Below are 20,749 nucleotides of genomic sequence, written 5' to 3'. Positions count from 1 at the left end.
AATAACAAAGCAGCCAACGAGCTCACCAGAACACCTGAGAGAGGAAGCTCAGAAGCTGCAGTACCACTTGTGACCACAGGAGTGAATTCAGCCACAGAATTCACAACAGTACCCCCCCTTGAGGAGGGGTCACCGAACCCTCACCAGAGCCCCCAGGCCGACCCGGATGAGCCACATGAAAGGCACGAACAAGATCTGGAGCATGGACATCAGAGGCAAAAACCCAGGAATTATCTTCCTGAGCATAACCCTTCCATTTAACCAGATACTGGAGTTTCCGTCTAGAAACACGAGAATCCAAAATTTTCTCCACAATATACTCCAATTCCCCCTCCACCAAAACCGGGGCAGGAGGCTCAACAGATGGAACCATAGGTGCCACGTATCTCCGCAACAACGACCTATGGAATACATTATGTATGGAAAAGGAGTCTGGGAGGGTCAGACGAAAAGACACAGGATTGAGAATCTCAGAAATCCTATATGGACCAATAAAACGAGGTTTAAATTTAGGAGAGGAAACCTTCATAGGAATATGACGAGAAGAACCAAACCAGATCCCCAACACGAAGTCGGGGACCCACACGGCGTCTGCGATTAGCGAAAAGTTGAGCCTTCTCCTGGGACAAGGTCAAATTGTCCACTACCTGAGTCCAGATCTGCTGCAACCTGTCCACCACAGAATCCACACCAGGACAGTCCGAAGACTCAACCTGTCCTGAAGAGAAACGAGGATGGAACCCAGAATTGCAGAAAAATGGAGAGACCAAGGTAGCCGAGCTGGCCCGATTATTAAGGGCGAACTCAGCCAACGGCAAAAAGGACACCCAATCATCCTGGTCTGCAGAAACAAAACATCTCAGATATGTTTCCAAGGTCTGATTGGTTCGTTCGGTCTGGCTATTAGTCTGAGGATGGAAAGCCGAGGAAAAAGATAGGTCAATGCCCATCCTACCACAAAAGGCTCGCCAAAACCTTGAAACAAACTGGGAACCTCTGTCAGAAACAATATTCTCAGGAATGCCATGCAAACGAACCACATGCTGGAAGAACAAAGGCACCAAATCAGAGGAGGAAGGCAATTTAACCAAGGGCACCAGATGGACCATTTTAGAAAAGCGATCACAGACCACCCAAATGACTGACATCTTTTGAGAAACGGGAAGGTCAGAAATGAAATCCATCGAAATATGTGTCCAAGGCCTCTTTGGGACCGGCAAGGGCAAAAGCAACCCACTGGCACGTGAACAGCAGGGCTTAGCCCTAGCACAAATCCCACAGGACTGCACAAAAGTACGTACATCCCGTGACAGAGATGGCCACCAGAAGGATCTAGCCACTAACTCTCTGGTACCAAAGATTCCAGGATGACCAGCCAACACCGAACAATGAAGTTCAGAGATAACTTTACTAGTCCACCTATCAGGAATGAACAGTTTCTCCGCCGGACAACGATCAGGTTTATTCGCCTGAAATTTTTGCAACACTCGCCGCAAATCAGGGGAGATGGCAGACACAATGACTCCTTCCTTGAGGATACTCGCCGGCTCAGATGAACCCGGAGAGTCGGGCACAAAACTCCTAGACAGAGCATCCGCCTTCACATTTTTAGAGCCCGGAAGGTACGAAATCACAAAATCGAAGCGGGCAAAAAATAACGACCAACGGGCCTGTCTAGGATTCAAGCGCTTGGCAAACTCGAGATAAGTAAGGTTCTTATGATCAGTCAATACCACCACGCGATGCTTAGCTCCTTCAAGCCAATGACGCCATTCCTCGAATGCCCACTTCATGGCCAGCAACTCTCGGTTGCCCACATCATAATTACGCTCAGCAGCCGAAAACTTCCTGGAAAAGAAAGCACATGGTTTCAGCACTGAGCAACCAGAACCTCTCTGTGACAAAACCGCCCCTGCTCCAATCTCAGAAGCATCAACCTCGACCTGGAACGGAAGAGAAACATCTGGTTGACACAACACAGGGGCAGAACAAAAACGATGCTTCAACTCCTGAAAAGCTTCCACAGCAGCAGAAGACCAATTAACCAAATCAGCACCCTTCTTGGTCAAATCGGTCAATGGTTTGGCAATGCTAGAAAAATTACAGATGAAGCGACGATAAAAATTAGCAAAGCCCAGGAATTTTTGCAGACTTTTCAGAGATGTCGGCTGAGTCCAATCCTGGATGGCTTGGACCTTAACCGGATCCATCTCGATAGTAGAAGGGGAAAAGATGAACCCCAAAAATGAAACTTTCTGCACACCGAAGAGACACTTTGATCCCTTCACAAACAAAGAATTAGCACGCAGGACCTGGAAAACCATTCTGACCTGCTTCACATGAGAGTCCCAATCATTTGAGAAGATCAAAATGTCATCCAAGTAAACAATCAGGAATTTATCCAGATACTCACGGAAGATGTCATGCATAAAAGACTGAAACACAGATGGAGCATTGGCAAGTCCGAACGGCATCACTAGATACTCAAAATGACCCTCGGGCGTATTAAATGCAGTTTTCCATTCATCTCCTTGCCTGATTCTCACCAGATTATACGCACCACGAAGATCTATCTTAGTGAACCAACTAGCCCCCTTAATCCGAGCAAACAAGTCAGATAACAATGGCAAGGGATACTGAAATTTCACAGTGATCTTATTAAGAAGGCGGTAATCAATACACGGTCTCAGCGAACCATCCTTCTTGGCTACAAAAAAGAACCCTGCTCCCAGTGGTGATGACGATGGGCGAATATGTCCCTTCTCCAGGGATTCCTTCACATAACTGCGCATAGCGGCGTGTTCAGGCACGGATAAATTAAATAATCGACCTTTAGGGAATTTACTACCAGGAGTCAAATTGATAGCACAATCACAATCCCTATGCGGAGGTAGGGCATCGGACTTGGGCTCTTCAAATACATCCTGATAATCAGACAAGAACTCTGGGACCTCAGAAGCAGTGGATGATGAAATAGACAAAAATGGAACATCACCATGTACCCCCTGACAACCCCAGCTGGATACCGACATAGAGTTCCAATCCAATACTGGATTATGGGTTTGCAGCCATGGCAACCCCAACACGACCACATCATGCAGATTATGTAGCACCAGAAAGCGAATAACTTCCTGATGTGCAGGAGCCATGCACATGGTCAGCTGGGTCCAGTACTGAGGTTTATTCTTGGCCAAAGGTGTAGCATCAATTCCTCTCAACGGAATAGGACACCGCAAAGGCTCCAAGAAAAACCCACAACGTTTAGCATAATCCAAATCCATCAGATTCAGGGCAGCGCCTGAATCCACAAACGCCATGACAGAATACGATGACAAAGAGCATATCAAGGTAATGGACAGAAGGAATTTGGATTGTACAGTACCAATGACGGCAGACCTATCGAACCGCTTAGTGCGCTTAGGACAATCAGAAATAGCATGAGTGGAATCACCACAGTAGAAACACAGACCATTCAGACGTCTGTGTTCTTGCCGTTCAACTCTGGTCATAGTCCTATCGCACTGCATAGGCTCAGGTTTAATCTTAGACAATACCGCCAAATGGTGCACAGATTTACGCTCGCGCAAGCGTCGACCGATCTGAATGGCCAAAGACATAGACTCATTCAAACCAGCAGGCATAGGAAAACCCACCATGACATCCTTAAGAGCCTCAGAGAGACCCTTTCTGAACAAAGCTGCCAGCGCAGATTCATTCCACAGAGTGAGTACTGACCACTTCCTAAATTTCTGACAATATACTTCTATATCATCCTGACCCTGGCACAAAGCCAGCAAATTTTTCTCAGCCTGATCCACTGAATTAGGCTCATCGTAAAGTAATCCGAGCGCCAGGAAAAACGCATTGACATTACTCAACGCAGGGTCTCCTGGCGCAAGAGAAAATGCCCAGTCCTGAGGGTCGCCGCGCAAAAAAGAAATAATAATCAAAACCTGTTGAATAGGATTACCAGAAGAATGAGGTTTCAAGGCCAGAAATAGCTTACAATTATTTTTGAAATTAAGAAACTTAGTTCTATCACCAAAAAACAAATCAGGAATAGGAATTCTTGGTTCTAACATAGATTTCTGATCAATAGTATCTTGAATCCTTTGTACATGTGTAACGAGATCATCCATTGAAGAGCACAGACCCTGAATATCCATGTCCACACCTGTGTCCTGAAACACCCAAATGTCTAGGGGAAAAAAAAAAGACTGAACACAGAGCTGAGAAAAAAAAATGATGTCAGAACTTCTTATTTCCCTCTATTGAGAATCATTAGGTTGGCTCCTTGTACTGTTATGTAGGCAATCCAGTGACACAGTGTGCCAGCAATCAGAGCACATACAGTGAACTGACAATAACCCAAAAACAATAGAACGAGCTCTGAGACGTGGAATCTCTGTAGACCGCAATACCTGAACCTAACCTTAACACAACTAAAGGCAGCTGTGGATTGCGCCTGACACTACCTATGCAACTCGGCACAGCCTGAGGAGCTGACTAGCCTGAAGATAGAAAAACAAGCCTGACTTGCCTCAGAGAAATACCCCAAAGTAAAAGGCAGCCCCCCACATATAATGACTGTTAGCAAGATGAAAAGACAAACGTAGGGATGAAATAGATTCAGCAAAGTGAGGCCCGATATTCTAGATAGAGCGAGGATAGCAAAGAGAACTTTGCAGTCTACAAAAAACCCTAAAGCAAAAAAACACGCAAAGGGGGCAAAAAGACCCACCGTGTCGAACTAACGGCACGGAGGTACACCCTTTGCGTCTCAGAGCTTCCAGCAAAACGAAATGACAAGCTGGACAGAAAAAGTAGCAACAAAAGCAAAAAGCACTTATCTAAGCAGAGCAGCAGGCCACAGGAAAGATCCAGAAGCTCAGATCCAACACTGGAACATAGACAAGGAGCAAGGAAGACAGAATCAGGTGGAGTTAAATAACAAAGCAGCCAACGAGCTCACCAGAACACCTGAGAGAGGAAGCTCAGAAGCTGCAGTACCACTTGTGACCACAGGAGTGAATTCAGCCACAGAATTCACAACAGTTGTCATTGAAGGAAACATGAATTGCGGCCAAATACAGAGATATCCTCGATGAAAACCTCTCTCAGAGTGCTCTGGACCTCAGGCTTGGCCGAAGATTCACCTTCCAAGACAACAAGACAATGACCCTAAGCATACAGCTAAAATAACAAAGGAGTGGCTTCAGAACAACTCTGTGACCATTCTTGACTGGCCCAGCCAGAGCCCAACCTAAACCCAATTGAGCATCTCTGGAGAGACCTGAAAATGGCTGTCCACCAATGTTCACCATTCAACCTGACGGAACTGGAGAGGATCTGCAAGGAAGAATGGCAGAGGATCCCCAAATCCAGATGTGAAAAACTTGTTGCATCTTTCCCAAGAAGACTCATGGCTGTACTAGCTCAAAAGGGTGCTTCTACTCAATACTAAGCAAAGGGTCTGAATACTTATGACCATGTGATATTTCAGTTTTTCTTCTCTAATAAATTTGCAAAAATTACTACATTTCTGTTTTTTTCAGTCAAGATGGGGTGCAGAATGTACATTAATGAGAAAAAAATAAAAAAAATTTAATTTACCAAATGGTTACAATGAAACAAAGAGTGAAGAGTACTTTCTGTACCCAATGTATGTCCGCCAATAGCGTGTTAGGGCTGGCAGAATGCACCAAATAATATAAAGGTGGGTCCGCAGCCCGGGGTCCACCGTGCAGAGATGTTACCTGCTGCCCGGTAATGGCGGACACTATATAGTGGTATAATCAGGGCTGCCACTAGAAATTTTGGGGCCCCATACTGGCAAAATTTTCGGGGCCCCCTTGAAACTCCGCCCAGGCTCCACCCCAGCCCTGCCTCCAGGCTCCACCCCACGAACTGTCCACAGTCCCACCGCTCTCTCTTGGAAAATCTCCACTTCTCACCTATCACACATTGACAGTTCCCATCACCAGATCACACATATAGCCGGCAGCTTTTGTTTTGGCAAAAAGATTTTTTAAGCCGCCACCATAACACGGTAGACACTTTTGGCCGGGCCTTACTCTACTGTAACCTATTACATATTTGTTAAAATATGCAATACAATTAGGTATATTTTTATTTATTTTTCAATTTTTAAAATGACCTATAATACTACATACAAGGAACAAATACCACCGCACTATGACCAGATGATATATTACCACCACAGTGATCGAATAATATAAAATACAAGGAACAAATACCGCTACACCATGACCAGACCGCATATAACCACAAATGACTGAATACTACAATACTGATCAGTAATAAAAAAAAACCCACAATACTATCACCATCAGTGCCATTATGCACAGGAGATCTGTAATTAGTAAGCAGTGTCTACAGGTAATACAGTGATCACCGGTGACATTATACACAGGAGCTCTGTATATAATGTATAGGTAATACAGTGATCACTGGTGACATTGTACACAGGACCTCTGTATATAGTATACAGTGTATAGTGTCAGTGTATAGGTAACACTGACTCACCAGTGACGTCTCTAGGTGAAGTCCTTCATCTTTCATCCAGCACAGACCGCCATCACTTCATCCAGCCAGGACTCGTCTCTGCAGGAAATAAAACAGTTATTTCGAGTTCCGCTTGTAGAACACATTACTTAATTTTTCCAACTTCTACATTACACCACATGAAGAAGGCAACATAGTATCACTCTACACAGTAACAGGACCGCCCCCCCCATTTAAAACAGTATACTCAAAAAATAAAATAAAAACATCACTGCAATAATAATATCCCTTAATTAGCCCCTATGGTAATATTCGCCATCCTAGCCCCCGTGTGTCTCATTCCAGGCTCCAGCCATATGTTCTCCCATCCTATCCTCATGAGTATCCATTCTGCCCCATATGATCTCCCCATCCTGCCCCATCTGTCTCCATCGTATCCATCCTGTCACATCTGTCTCCAATCTTGCCCCATCTGTCTCCATTCTGCCCCATCTGTTTCCAATCCTGCCCCATCTGTGTTCAGCACTCTGCCCCATCTCTGTCCAGCACTCTGCCCCATCAGTGTCCAGCACTATGCCCCCTCTCTGTCCAGCACTCTGCCCCATCAGTGTCCAGCACTCTGCCCCATCTCTGTCCAGCACTCTGCCCCATCTCTGTCCAGCACTCTGCCCCATCTCTGTCCAGCACTCTGCCCCATCAGTGTCCAGCACTATGCCCTCTCTCTGTCCAGCACTCTGCCCCATCTCTGTCCAGCACTCTGCCCCATCTCTGTCCAGCACTCTGCCCCATCAGTGTCCACCACTCTGCCCCATCAGTGTCCAGCACTCTGCCCCATCAGTGTCCAGCACTCTGCCCCATCAGTGTCCAGCACTCTGCCCCATCAGTGTCCAGCACTCTGCCCCATCTCTGTCCAGCACTCTGCCCCATCTCTGTCCAGCACTCTGCCCCATCTCTGTCCAGCTTTACTGCCCCCCCATGTCCAGCTTTACTGCCCCCCCTGTGTCCAGCTTTACTGCCCTCCCTGTGTCCAGCTTTATTGCCCCCCCTGTGTCCAGCTTTACTGCCCCCCCTGTGTCCAGCTTTACTGCCCCCCCTGTGTCCAGCTTTCCGCCCCCCCTGTGTCCAGCTTTCTGCCCCCTCTTTATCCAGCTTTCTGCCCCCCCCCCCTGTGTCCAGCTTTACTGCCCTGCCCCCAACCCCCCAACCCCCCCCGGATCGCCGCTCTCAGTAAAAAAGAAAAAAAGTTCTGCTTACCTGCCACGCTCCTGATCTCTCCACGCAGCTGCACCGTGCACTCGCCGGCGACTGACAATGACGTCAGATGCCGGCGACCTGCACGCTGCGGCTGGCGGCTGTTAACTATTGACGTGCTGGCGCGGGCCCGCACGTCAATAGCGTACAGCTGTAGCGCCGGCCGCCGCTAAGGGCCCGGTTCAGCCTGCGGCTGCCGGTAGGGGCCCGGTGAGCAGGTAAGAGGGGGCCCGATGCGGGCCCCCTCTGCTCACCGGGCCCCATACGCCAGTCACGGCTGTAATGCCCTGATGGCGGCCCTGGGTATAATAGATGAACCCACATGGGTTAACGTCACCCGGTGTGTACACAGGCGGATTCTGTTGCCTCACAGAGCTGCAATACAGCGGAATGTAAATGCGCTAGTGTATGGTCACAGGAATCAGCCCCTTTGATGTGGGATAAGAGTCCTTCTAGACCCACTAAGCGCACGGAGCCACAACTGCGATGCCTGGAGAACTGTCTAGTAAATTTAGTACACTGAGTGCGCGCAGCATCGTGCTGGCGAACGCCACTAACCGCCTTAACTAGGGTAGGAAAGCACACTAATTGTGCACAGCGTCACACTGGCGAACGCCACTATTTGACGCTGGTAAATTCGTGCAGTGCTGGCTTGCACTAACTGGCGCTATGTCAGCTCCAATCACCCACACTCAGACAACAAAGCTAGGGGATCATTTAGGAGCTTTCACCAGTACATACACACATCCACACACAGTACGATTACAGGTTATACTAGCACATGGCCGAGCGGCCATGCGAATGCTTTATAGTTGCAGCCTTCCGGGACCTTGCCAGTGGTCCAATCAGAGCCGCTTGAGGACCTGGGCATGTGACCTCCGACCTCCAATGAGATATCGTCCCACAGGCATGCTCTGTAGGCAAAAAACAGGATTTAGTCCCAGGAGTGTCTGTTTGCCGCTTCCTAATGCTGGTTACAATAGCTGGACATGGGACGGCAGCAGTAACCAGACGCACAGCATCAGCTTGAGCAAGACGCTGGGACCGACATCTCTGCTGAGCAGAATCCTCTGCGACTGAGGAAGAATGGACGTCCGCAGAGGACATGGTTCCCCCTGTGCAGCGGTGGGAACTCGACACCTAACATAGCGGAATATTAAACATGGCTTACAATCTGAATTCTTTGCTTTGTTCACACCATGCATATACAGTATATATAATATATATATATATATATATATATATTTATATTTATATATATATATATATATATATACACAGTATATAGGAGATAAAAGTATACAAATTAACTCCTTTTTTGAAGAAAGAAAACTATCACCTGTTATCCAAACCTGACACCCATCTGTAGACAGCAGTGTTGGATTTTTGCAATATTGCTTTATTTCAACTAGTAATGAACTGCAAACATAGGAGACACTTAAGCTTGGAAAGGCTGAATGACAAAATAATACACATCACTCTCATAATCTGCAGCATAAAATACAGTACAGGCAAGAACTCAACACTACAAATCACACAATGTGCTCCACAAACCTTCTAATAATGATTCACACGTCAGTAAACAATAGAAGGAAACATGATACAAAATATGGGGAGTGAGAAAAAGGGGACAATTAAAGAAATTAAAAGCAAAATGTTTTAATGAAGGAAAACATCAAGGGAAGAGATGAAAGGGATTTTTACCCTCTTCTCTGTTGATGGCAGGACTGTTCCTGTTGGCATAGTCTCTCAGCAGGCTAAGAACCAAAATCTGGCAGTTCTATACTGACATACCCTCCCACAGGTTTCACGGCAGGTCACAAAACCTCCTTTAAACAGTATAGAAGGCTTGAGGCTTCTTGGTTAGCCTTACCATGTGAATCCCATGAAAAGTTCATAAAGTAAGGGTACAGTATGCTTTTCTTGTGAATAATTTACATTTTCCAGGAAATTCAAGACTTGTGGAAATGGCACTGCTAGAAGAGGTGCAAGAGTATTTCTTCAGTTAAAATGCATCCAGGGCAGTACCTTGTATAGTTATCGGAATACAGGGCCGCCATCACCACCCGTCTCACCCGGGCAAGTGCTGGGGCCCACTCCCCGCTAAAGACATCGGCGCGCTTCATATTTTCAAATGTTTTAGCATTCTGAATTCCGATACAATTTAAAGGAATGATAGGAGAAGTATCTTCCACTTACTCTCCCTCTCCCATCATTACTCCTTCTGCGTCTGAGCTCTGTGACATCTCAGCACAGAGGGTGCGAGGATGTCACTACAGTGCACCCTCTGTGCCAAGCAGTGCAAAGGCTCAGAAGACGCTGAGGAGACCAAAGCAGCGGTGGAACTGGGAGAGGTGAGTGTTTGATTATTTTTTATGTTTGGAGCAATATATGGGGCTCTTTATACTGTATGTAGCATTATGTGGGGCCCATTGTACTTTATGGAATAATATATGGAGCCTATTATACTATATGGAGTAATGTATGGGAATCATTATACTGTATGAAGCATTATATGGGGCCCATTATACTGTATGGAATATTATATGGGCCCATTATACTGTATGGAGCAATATCTGAGGCCCTTTATACTTTATGGAGAAATATGTGAGGACCATTATACTGAATGGAGCAGTACAGGGGTCCATTATACTGTATGGAACACTATATTGGGCCCATAATAAAGTGTTTAGCACTTTGTGGAGCCCATATTACTGTATAGAGCTCTATGTGGTGGCCATAATACTGCATAGAGGACTATGTGGTGCACATAATACTGTGTGGAGGACTATGTGGTGCACATAATACTGTATTGAGGACTATGTGGTGCCCATAGTACTGTATGAAAGACTAAGTAATGCTAATAATAGTGTATGAAAGAATTTGTGGTTTCCATAATACTGTATGGAGGATTATGTGGTGCCCATAGTACTGTATGGAAGACTATGTGGTGCATACTGTATGGAGTACTATGTGGTGCCCATAATACTGTATAGAGGACTATGTGGTGCCCATAATACTGCATGGGGGACTATATGGTGTCCATAATACTGTATGGAAGACTATGTGGTGCCCATAATACTGTATGGAGGAGTATGTGGTGTCCATAATACTGTATGTAAGACTATGTGGTGCCCACAATACTGTATGGAGGATTATGTGGTGCCCTTAGTACTGTATGGAAGACTATGTGGTGCCCATAATACTGCATGGAGTACTATATGGTGCACATTATACTGTATGGAGGACTATATGGTGACCATAATACTGTATGGAAGACTATGTGTTGTCCATAATACTGTATGGAGTACTATGTGGTGCACATAATACTGTATGGAGGATTATGTGGTGCCCATAGTACTGTATGGAAGACTATGTGGTGCCAATAATACTATATGGAGGACCTAGTGGTGCCCCTAATACTGTATAGAGGACTATGTGGTACCCATACTACTGTATGGAGGATTATGTGATGCCCATAGTTCTGTATGGAAGACTATGTGGTGCACATAATACTGTATGGAGGATTATGTGGAGCCCATAGTACTGTATGGAAGACTATGTGGTGCACATAATACTGTATGGAGTACTATGTGGTGCCCCTAATACTGTATAGAGGACTATGTGGTACCCATACTACTGTATTGAGGATTATGTGGTGCCCATAATACTGTATGGAGGACTATATGGTACCCATAATACTGTTTGGAAGACTATGTGGTGTTCATAATACTATATGGAGTACTATGTGGTGCTCATTGGACTGTATTGGAGACTATGTGGTGCCCATAATACTCTATGGAGGACTATATGGTACCCATAATACTGTATGGAAGACTATTTGGTATCCATAATACTGTATGGAGGCCTATGTGGTGCCCATAGTACTGTATGGAAGACTATGTGGTGCTCATAGTACTGTATGGAAGACTATGTGGTGCACAGAATACTGTATGGAAGACTATGTGGTGTACATAGTACTGTATGGAAGAATATGTGGTGCTTATAATACTGTATGGAGGACTATATGGTGCCCATAATACTGTATAGAAGACTATGTGGTGTCTATAATACTGTATGGAGTACTATGTGGTGCCCATATAACTATATGGAGGGCTATGATGGTGCCCATAACTCTGTATGGAAGACTATGTGGTGCCCATAACACTGCATGGAAGACTATGTGGTGCCAATAGTACTGTATAGAGGATTATGTGGTCCCCATAATACTGTATGGAAGACTATGTAGTTCCCATAATACTGTATGGAGGACTATGTGTTTTCTATAATACTGTATGGAGGACTATACTGTCCAGTCTAAAATGAAAAGTCTGCAGTCATTCTGTGTTGCTGAAGACTTTCGAATCTCACCAGCGCAAATACTGTGTGCTGCGAGGATTCGCCGGTTTCTGAGCTATTGTCAAACTTACAATAGATATCATTCATGCATCGTAAGAAGTAAGTGAAATCTTTGGCATTTTACTATACCTATATTTTTCTGCCATATCTGTGCAGTATGAATCATGGTATTCGTTAATGAAACCAACTGAGATTCTTATGCCTGGGGCCCACGAAAACCTGGAGTTGACCCTGTCGGCATCCATGAAAACACTGAGGAGCAGGCCTTCCTGAGTAGAGTCAGGTCTTTGTAGCCACTGGTCATCCTTTTGAAAGACACATTCTTCCAAACAGCTGTGTTAGCTGTCCCTGAGGTAAACATGTCCTTTGCTCAAATGTACAGTACTTGGAGATAATCGATGGTTTCCACAATTTGACTTCAGTTCCTCCAGCTGGTGTGTCCTCACAAACTTGAGAACATACTGTAGCTGCCGCTGTTATAGGAGTAAATGCTGCCCCATTAGTTCCAGCTGAGCCTCCTCTGAAGCAGAAGAAAGGAGCTGGACATGGACCAGCAGATCTAATCACATCAGCTACTGCGATACAGTCACAAACAATGGAGGCTCCCAGCAGATAGAAATGTAGCAAACTCCTTTCCAACCCCTATAGGGCTCAACTTACTCACTTTTTTTGAGCCCGAAGCAAAATTAAATAAAGTTCTAATAATGGGCCGACTAATCATGTTATAGAGTGGCCAGAGTTGCACTATGTATAAAAGCCCTGGCAGTACCTCATTACTCAGTGCATGAGTTTTTCCTTCAATAATAAGCTGTTTTAGGTTTCACAGTCTTGGCATTTGACTGACCTTGGTGAAGAAATCTAGCCAAAACTTCAGGGCTGTTCTTTCAGTCTAAATCCAGACTTACAGGATATTGGTAAAGACCAGATGAACGGAGAAAGGTTCAGAAGTCAGGGCCACATCACAAGCAGTATAGCCTTTGACTTCCCAAAGTTGAGCTTAGGCCCAATTTATATGAGAGGAATCGCCAAGTACTAATAAGTATAGTTATATCATCCATATATACGTAGGGAGCACTTGCTCACTTTCTTCTTTCGACCGGTATGATAATCTCTCTGGCCTCCGATTTTGCTAGTTAGATTCTGCCAATAGATTTAGATAGCCTTTGACTTTAGAGAGGACCAGGACAGGTTCATTCTTCCAACTATTCACTGACACTGCTGAAAATATCAAAGTACAGCATGTTAACATAAAAGTGAAATGTTTCCCTAGTCCAATCCTTTGAAGCACCCTGCCCATGTACTTGTGAGAAACACAATCAAATGCCTTCTATTGGTCAAGACTAACCACATCTTGGACAGGTAATGGTCTTTGATGCTTTGCACAGGTTCCCTAGTGAGGACCAGGGTGTCTGTTTGTAGCAGCAAGGAGTACCACAAGCATGACCTGCGGTGGATAAACTCTGAGTGGATCATCGGTGCAATGGCTGCTTGTCAGAAAAGCCAAGCTTAAACAGAGTCATTGGTTCCTCTGACTTATCTGTGAATTGAAAATAATGTTTTTCTGCCTCCCTGTACAATATACAATATCAGACAGGGAATTTTTGTAATATTCCAGCAGTTGAACCCCAACGATGTGACACATATCACCGATCCAGTGGAGATTTCATATTTACATATCTTCACATGTACTTTGCGATGTGTTGCTCTGACCGATGTTTATTTGGATGTTACTTTGACATATACCACCCACCTAAACATGATTTCACGTCATGTAAACCCCTTCATGGAAACTATCTTCTCAAATGTCGTCTTCAGCTCAGTAATCCACCCTTCCACCGTATCAAATTTGTTCAGAAACAGTTTAAAATGCATAATAAAGAAATCTAGGTGTTTACTCAACTGTACATATTACAAATATACATGTATAGACATACACACACAGAAAAGGACACACAGTAGACCTGCATGATTTTCTTTGAATTTGCTCTACAGTAACCTCTGAACTTGAACTATAGTCGCTATGTAGTATACTTGCATGAGAGTTTAAGCGCACACCCCAGAGACCTTCAAATTATCTACTATTACAACTCTTTGCTTACTCTGGAAACTCATCAAATACCTATGGACTACGGTCAAGGTCATTTCTGCAATGGTCTAGGATGATTTTTTTTTTCTTTTAATTTTTACAGATACCTGTGTGAGCTACAAAAGCAAGCATGCCATTGGTGGAAAGGTTAATTAATACCTTTTTAATGGTTACTAGAGTTCAATACTCAAACAGCCCCTTAGTTTTGGGTCTATATAAGTGGCATCCACCATCCTGTAGCAGCAGTGCTCTTGGCTTCTAGCTAAAAGTGTGCTCCACATTCCTGCCCATATCAAGGCTATATCCGAGAAGATGCTGACTATTTCACTGATATGGGGATTAGTTGTGGCTTTGTGCTGTTTCTTCTGGCTTATCGTTGGCATTAGAAGACGGTAAGAAACACAAATTATTTTTTTGTATTATTTTATTTATAGTAATATATTTTTTATATATAATGATTACATGCTTTGTACCAAATGATTAGATAGAAATTACCACTTTTATCATCTGTTTTAAGATACAATAAAAATAGTTAATTCATCTATAAATTATTTATTAAAATAAATAATAAAAAAAATGTAAAAAGGTATGTAAGTGCCAATAATTGAGTGTCCACCTTTATCAAATATTTGACTTCAGCTGTTTAGTTGACCCTCTGTGTAATGGTCAGTACAACTTGTATTTGGCCAGAAAAAAGCAAGTTAAGTAAATAATGGCTTAGTAACCCAGCAATATCAACATTCAATGTGATTATATAGGTCACTGAGCTAATATACACATGTATATATTTGTTTCTATCATTTTAGGCAACCAGGAGAGCCACCCCTGGAAAATGGATTAATTCCCTACCTCGGATGTGCCTTGCAATTTGGTGCCAACCCTCTAGAGTTTCTCAGATCAAGGCAGAAAAAATACGGAGACGTCTTCACCTGCAAAATTGCTGGAACATTTGTCCATTTTGTGACTGACCCATTTTCCTTTAATGCAGTAATGCGTCATGGTCGACACTTCGATTGGCAGAAATTCCACTATGCAACATCTGCCAAGGTAAAGTATGAGATAACGACTTATTTTACAGTGCAATATTCTAGTATCAGATAGTAACCATTTGAATGTTATCTTAAGAAACAATGTAGTTATATTGTAACAACTCATTGATTGTAAATGCTAGCCTTTCATACACTCACGAAAATTACAATTCTTTATTGGGAATAAATATTTCAGAATTTATTAAATATTCTATAGCGCGAGAGAAATCTGTAACTGCTCGTCTAGATCAAAGTTGGAAATATTTTTAGATTTCCTTATATTTATACAGCAATCATCCTATAGAAGCACCGAAAGCTTCTGCATCATTCATGTTCATCGTTCATCGTTCAGTGGGCATGTGTCAATGCAATCATTAGTGACTGCGTATAGTCCCAGTTGATTCTTTATACTCATGTTGCAGTATTGCTTTTGAGTATTTTTGCTTTTTCTTTATTGTCATCCTTATTGTATATTAATTAGATTTGGTTTTGAGCATTTTTGCTTTATTCTTATACTCATTGTACTGTATATTAATTAGATTTGCTTTTGAGTATTTTTACTTTATCGTCATATTTATTGTATATTAATTAGATTTGATTTTGAGTATTTTTGATTTATTGTCATCCTTATTGTAATTTTAATATGTTTTTTTTTTTTTTTTTTTGCTTTATTGTATATTATTATTATTTATTATTCTAATTGTATAATATTTAGATTTGCTTTGGAGCATTCTTGCTTTATTCTCGGCCTTATTGTATTATAATTAGATTTGCTTTTGAGTATTTTTTTTCTTTTTTCTTGTCATTATTGTATATTAATTAGATCTGATTTTAAGTATTTTTGCTGTATTTTCATTGTAATTTTATATTAATTAGATTTGCTTTTGCTGTGTTCTTTACCAGGCATTTGGACACAGCAGCATGAATCCCGTTGATGGTAGAACCACTGAGAATATACACGAAACCTTTAATAAGACAATGCAGGGAGATGCGCTGGATGCCATCATAACTGCCATGATGGAGAATCTTCAACACGCAATGATGCAGACCATTTCATCCAAAACAAGTGAATGGAAAAACGATGGTCTCTATGCCTTCTGTTACCGAGTGATGTTTGAGTCCAGTTACTTGACACTTTTTGGCAAAGAGTTAAATGATAACAATGACAAGAGTCTAGCTAGACAGGAAGCACAAAGAGCACTCATACTCAACGCCATTGAAAACTTCAAAGAATTTGACAAGATTTTCCCTGCGCTAGTAGCAGGTCTCCCCATACATGTCTTCAAATCAGCTCACAATGCCAGGGAGAAACTAGCAAATGGTCTGCTCCATGAAAAACTTAGGGAAAGAATCAACCTATCAGACATTGTCACCCTTAGGATGTATTTGAATGACACAGTTTCCACCCTAAATGATGCAGAGAAGGCAAAGACCCACTTGGCGCTCCTCTGGGCATCTCTCGCCAACACTCTTCCTGTAGCTTTCTGGTGTCTTTTTTACCTCCTTAGGTAAGACTGCTTTCCTATAAATACTGCTTCCTTATTGCTTGCCTTGTACCATCCACATCTTATATAATATCTGCTTGTTTCTGAATAATAACGTTTTATTATTATTAAACAGGTGCCCAAAAGCCATGAAGGCAGCCACTGATGAAATCAGCCAGGTTTTGGAAAACGCTTCTCAGAAAGTGACCTTTGCCAAGCACATTTTTCTGAATCGCCATCAACTGGATGATATGCCCGTTTTAGGTAAGTTTTACACCTGTGATAGGTTATCATGCTTTTCGGAATCTGTTATTAAAACAATCCCTAAATTATATTTCTTCTTGTCATTTCTTGTACAGACAGCATAATCAAGGAATCAATGAGGCTATCAAGTGCATCTCTCAACGTCAGAGTGGCCAAGGAGAATTTTACCCTTAAACTGGAAGAAAAAGGGGCATATTCCATTCGTAAAGATGACATTGTTGCTTTCTACCCACAGACTGTTCACCTGGATCCTGAAGTATATGAGGACCCTTCTGTAAGTATTACATTGCATATTTCCAAACCATTATTTGAGTTCCGGTACCATATATCTTTCCATTTAACATTGGATATTTATAGAAAATGTGGCCATATTGGCCCCTTGTTCTAAACAGGGAATATAAAGAAAAAGTAAAGGCGCTGTACACATTAGATAAAACTGATCCAAACAATCAAACAATTTTCAGACATCTAATGTGTATGGGATCCTACTTACTCTCTCTCTCCAGATAATGTCTGAGAAGATAAGGACTGGGCTGTTTTAATTTTTTTCAACCAATGCTTTCGTTATGTAGGCAGATAAACCTCTGCCAGATGACCCTGGCAGCGGCTTATGTTCTCCCCGTAGAGAAAACATGAACACTCGGCTGAGCTGAACATTCATGTGTATGGGCGAATCAGGAGCAGGCTCGGACTGGCCCACCGGAGAACCAGAGGATTCTCTGGTGGGCCCAGGCACTGACCCCTGCTGGCATACTGGCCAGCAGCTGCCTAGGGCCCCCACTGCTCCAGGGGCCCCAGCCAGTGGCTATGGGGCCCCTGAGTCAAGGGGGCCCACCCTGTGCCAGCGTAGCAGCAGCTGGAGACAGGATCCTGTCCCCGCTGCTAAAGCAAAATGAATATTCACTCTTCCCAACGCCCCTGTGGGCATGGAGAGGCGTGAATATCATTTATTTTTAATAGCGGGCAGCGTTAGCAGCAGGCTGCAGCTATCACTGCCCGCATGTAAAGCCCCACCACCACACGCACACATACACACACACACACGCAAGCACACAGACTCACACAGAGCAGCTCACCTCCCGGCATCCTGCTTCCTGTCTGAGACGGCCCAGCTGGATGACATTATCATCCAGCATGCTGTCTCAGACAGAAAGCTTCCAGCGAGGAAGAGGCTGCTGGGATGAGCTGCTGCTGCGGGGAGGTGAGCTGTGCTGTGTGCCTGCCTGTGTGTGTATGTCAGAGTGTGTCTGTGCCTGTGTGTGTGTGTCTATGCCTGCGTGTGTGTGAGAGTGTGTCTGTGTGTGTCTGTGCCTGCGTGAATGTGTGTGATGAGCTGCAGTGAGGTGTATGTGTGTGGTGGTGAAGGACAATGATATTGGTGGGGGGAGATGATGGATGTGATGGGCAATGATGGTGGGGGGAGACAATGATGGAGGTGATGGGCAATGATAGTGGGGAGGCAATGATGGAGGTGATGGGCAATGATGGTGGAGGCGTAGGCAATTATGGAGGTGATTGACAATGTTGGTGGTGGGAGGCAATGAAGGAGGTGATGAAATGGGCAATGATGGTGGTGGGGGAGGCAATGATAGAGGTGATGGGCAATGATGGTGGTCGGGGGAGGCAATGATGGAGGTGATGAAATGGACAATGATGGTGGGGTGGAGGCAATGATGCAGGTGGTGGAATGGGCAGTGATGGAGGTGGTGGGGTAGAATGATAGGGGTGGAGGGGGAGAAGGCAAAAATAGAGGTGGTGATGAGGACAATGATGTGGGTGGAGAGGGGCTGCATCATACTTTATGAGGGGGCTACATTATATTCTGTGGGGGGACTGCATTATTCTCAGGGGACTACACTACATTATATTATGGGGGGCTACATCATACTATATGAGGGGGCTACAGTATACTCAATGGGGGAGCTGCATTATATTCTGTGGTGGGGCTGTGTTCTCTCAGGGGACTACATTATATTCTGTGGTGGGCTGTATTATACTATATGAGGGGGGCTGCATTATACCCTATGAGGGTGCTACATTATATTCTATGGTGGGGACTGCGTTGTACCTGAGGGGGTTGCATTATATTTTGTGGGGTGCTGCATTATATTCTATGAGAGGGGACTGCATTATATTTTATGAGGGGGCTACCCCAACCCTTGCTACATAATTAAGACGTGAACTACCTTGTATTATACCCTGATATTAGCGCTTTTTACCGCACAATTGGTGGTCTTGTATCTATTTCTATGTAGCTACATAGTGGGACCCAAGAATGATTTTCTCTGGTGGGCCCAAGGTGCTCCAGTCCGACGCTGATCAGGAGACATAGCTGTTGGTTGAATGAGTGTTCTTTTTATGAATATCAGATTTGTCCTTATGTTCCTATATCTTTATTTTTCAGACGTTTAAATATGACCGGTACCTGGATGACAATGGCAAAGAAAAGACAGATTTTTACCTTAAAGGAAAGAAATTAAAATATTACTACCTACCATTCGGATCTGGCAAAACAAAGTGTCCTGGACGACAATTTGCAGTGCATGAGATCAAACAGTTGGTGACTCTGATGATTTCTTACTTCGAGATGGCCCTTGTGGACAAAAATGTGAAATCCCCATCCCTTGATCAGTCCCGTGCAGGCCTTGGCATCTTGCAGCCAACCCACGATGTTGATTTCAAATACAAACTAAAAGTCCACTAAATGTATCTGCCCAAAGTACATAATTACAGAACCCCTCAGGTGCCAGTGCCCTGCAGAACACACCGATGACTATTGTAAGATATCTTCCAAGCGGTCATGGAACCCAGTGTTTTACTTACCATATTAATTCTCATGAATATAAATGAGAACGTACACAACATATTTCTTAGATAAGCGAGGACATGATATATACTCACCATTATTTCATGCAATAAAAGTTGCATATTCATCATAAAATAGAAGGTAGAGATAATGGGAAATATACGAAGCAGTCACTAAAGAGCTGGATAGGTTTTTTGTCACATAACCATTATGGAGTCATGACAGCGATGAATACTTCCTTGGGGTCCATCGGGTTTTCATTTTTGTTTAATGCTGCAGACTACACAATTCTGGCCATAAAAATTAGAAACCTGACAGCAATATGAACAAAGACTTTTGGAGTTGGTAAAATGATGTATATTTTGTAGGTATCTTTTCAAATTGTGTACTGTGAGACATGATTTTGTGTTATAGCTATAAATGTTTATAGTGTTTTAACTATAAATCCCATTGTATATACTAATTGTTGATTTCATATTTCGGAAATCTTCCTCTATTCAATGACTTAATGAATGGATCTGCTGTATATACCATCTGTGTGCTACATTTCAATGACTATTACACAACAGGGTACTGTATTATAAAATGTTGTCATTTGTATAAAAAATATGCCTGTTATATACAAACGTTGGACTTATTTCTGTTCTGTAATTCAATTACTTATAAATAAACTAATTTGCTGTTTTTAATACATGCATTTCATTATTGGAATCATTGTTGTGCTCTGGAGCAACTTATATGACAGCAAGAACTGAACACTTTATGAAGGGAACACATCCTGGCACAGGAAAAAGATGTGAAGACCTGAATCTGGAGCACAGCTACAGCTACAGAGTGTGCACAGGTAGCATTGGCATCCAGGTCCTTTGAGGTGTAGATAGTGGCATACAGGCATCACACGTTAAACTATATCTACATCAAAGATCCAGTTGAAAACAATAATGGA

At 43.3% G+C, this 20,749-nt stretch overlaps 1 protein-coding gene across 1 annotated transcript; it reads left to right on the top strand.

The window, feature by feature from the left end:
- Nucleotides 1-14,457: 14,457 nt before the first annotated feature.
- Nucleotides 14,458-20,498, top strand: CYP7A1 (cytochrome P450 family 7 subfamily A member 1). The gene is made up of 6 exons (XM_069731378.1): nucleotides 14,458-14,613; nucleotides 15,028-15,268; nucleotides 16,153-16,757; nucleotides 16,870-16,997; nucleotides 17,093-17,271; nucleotides 19,402-20,498. The coding sequence occupies exons 1-6, from the start codon at nucleotides 14,534-14,536 to the stop codon at nucleotides 19,699-19,701; spliced, it is 1,533 nt and encodes a 510-aa protein (XP_069587479.1). The 5' UTR covers nucleotides 14,458-14,533; the 3' UTR covers nucleotides 19,702-20,498.
- Nucleotides 20,499-20,749: the final 251 nt, after the last annotated feature.

The sequence above is a fragment of the Ranitomeya imitator genome, chromosome 6 (assembly GCF_032444005.1).
Source record: "Ranitomeya imitator isolate aRanImi1 chromosome 6, aRanImi1.pri, whole genome shotgun sequence".
NCBI lineage: Eukaryota > Metazoa > Chordata > Amphibia > Anura > Dendrobatidae > Ranitomeya > Ranitomeya imitator.
The sequence above is the reverse complement of the archived record's forward strand: the minus strand, read 5'-3'. Positions and strand labels throughout refer to the sequence as shown.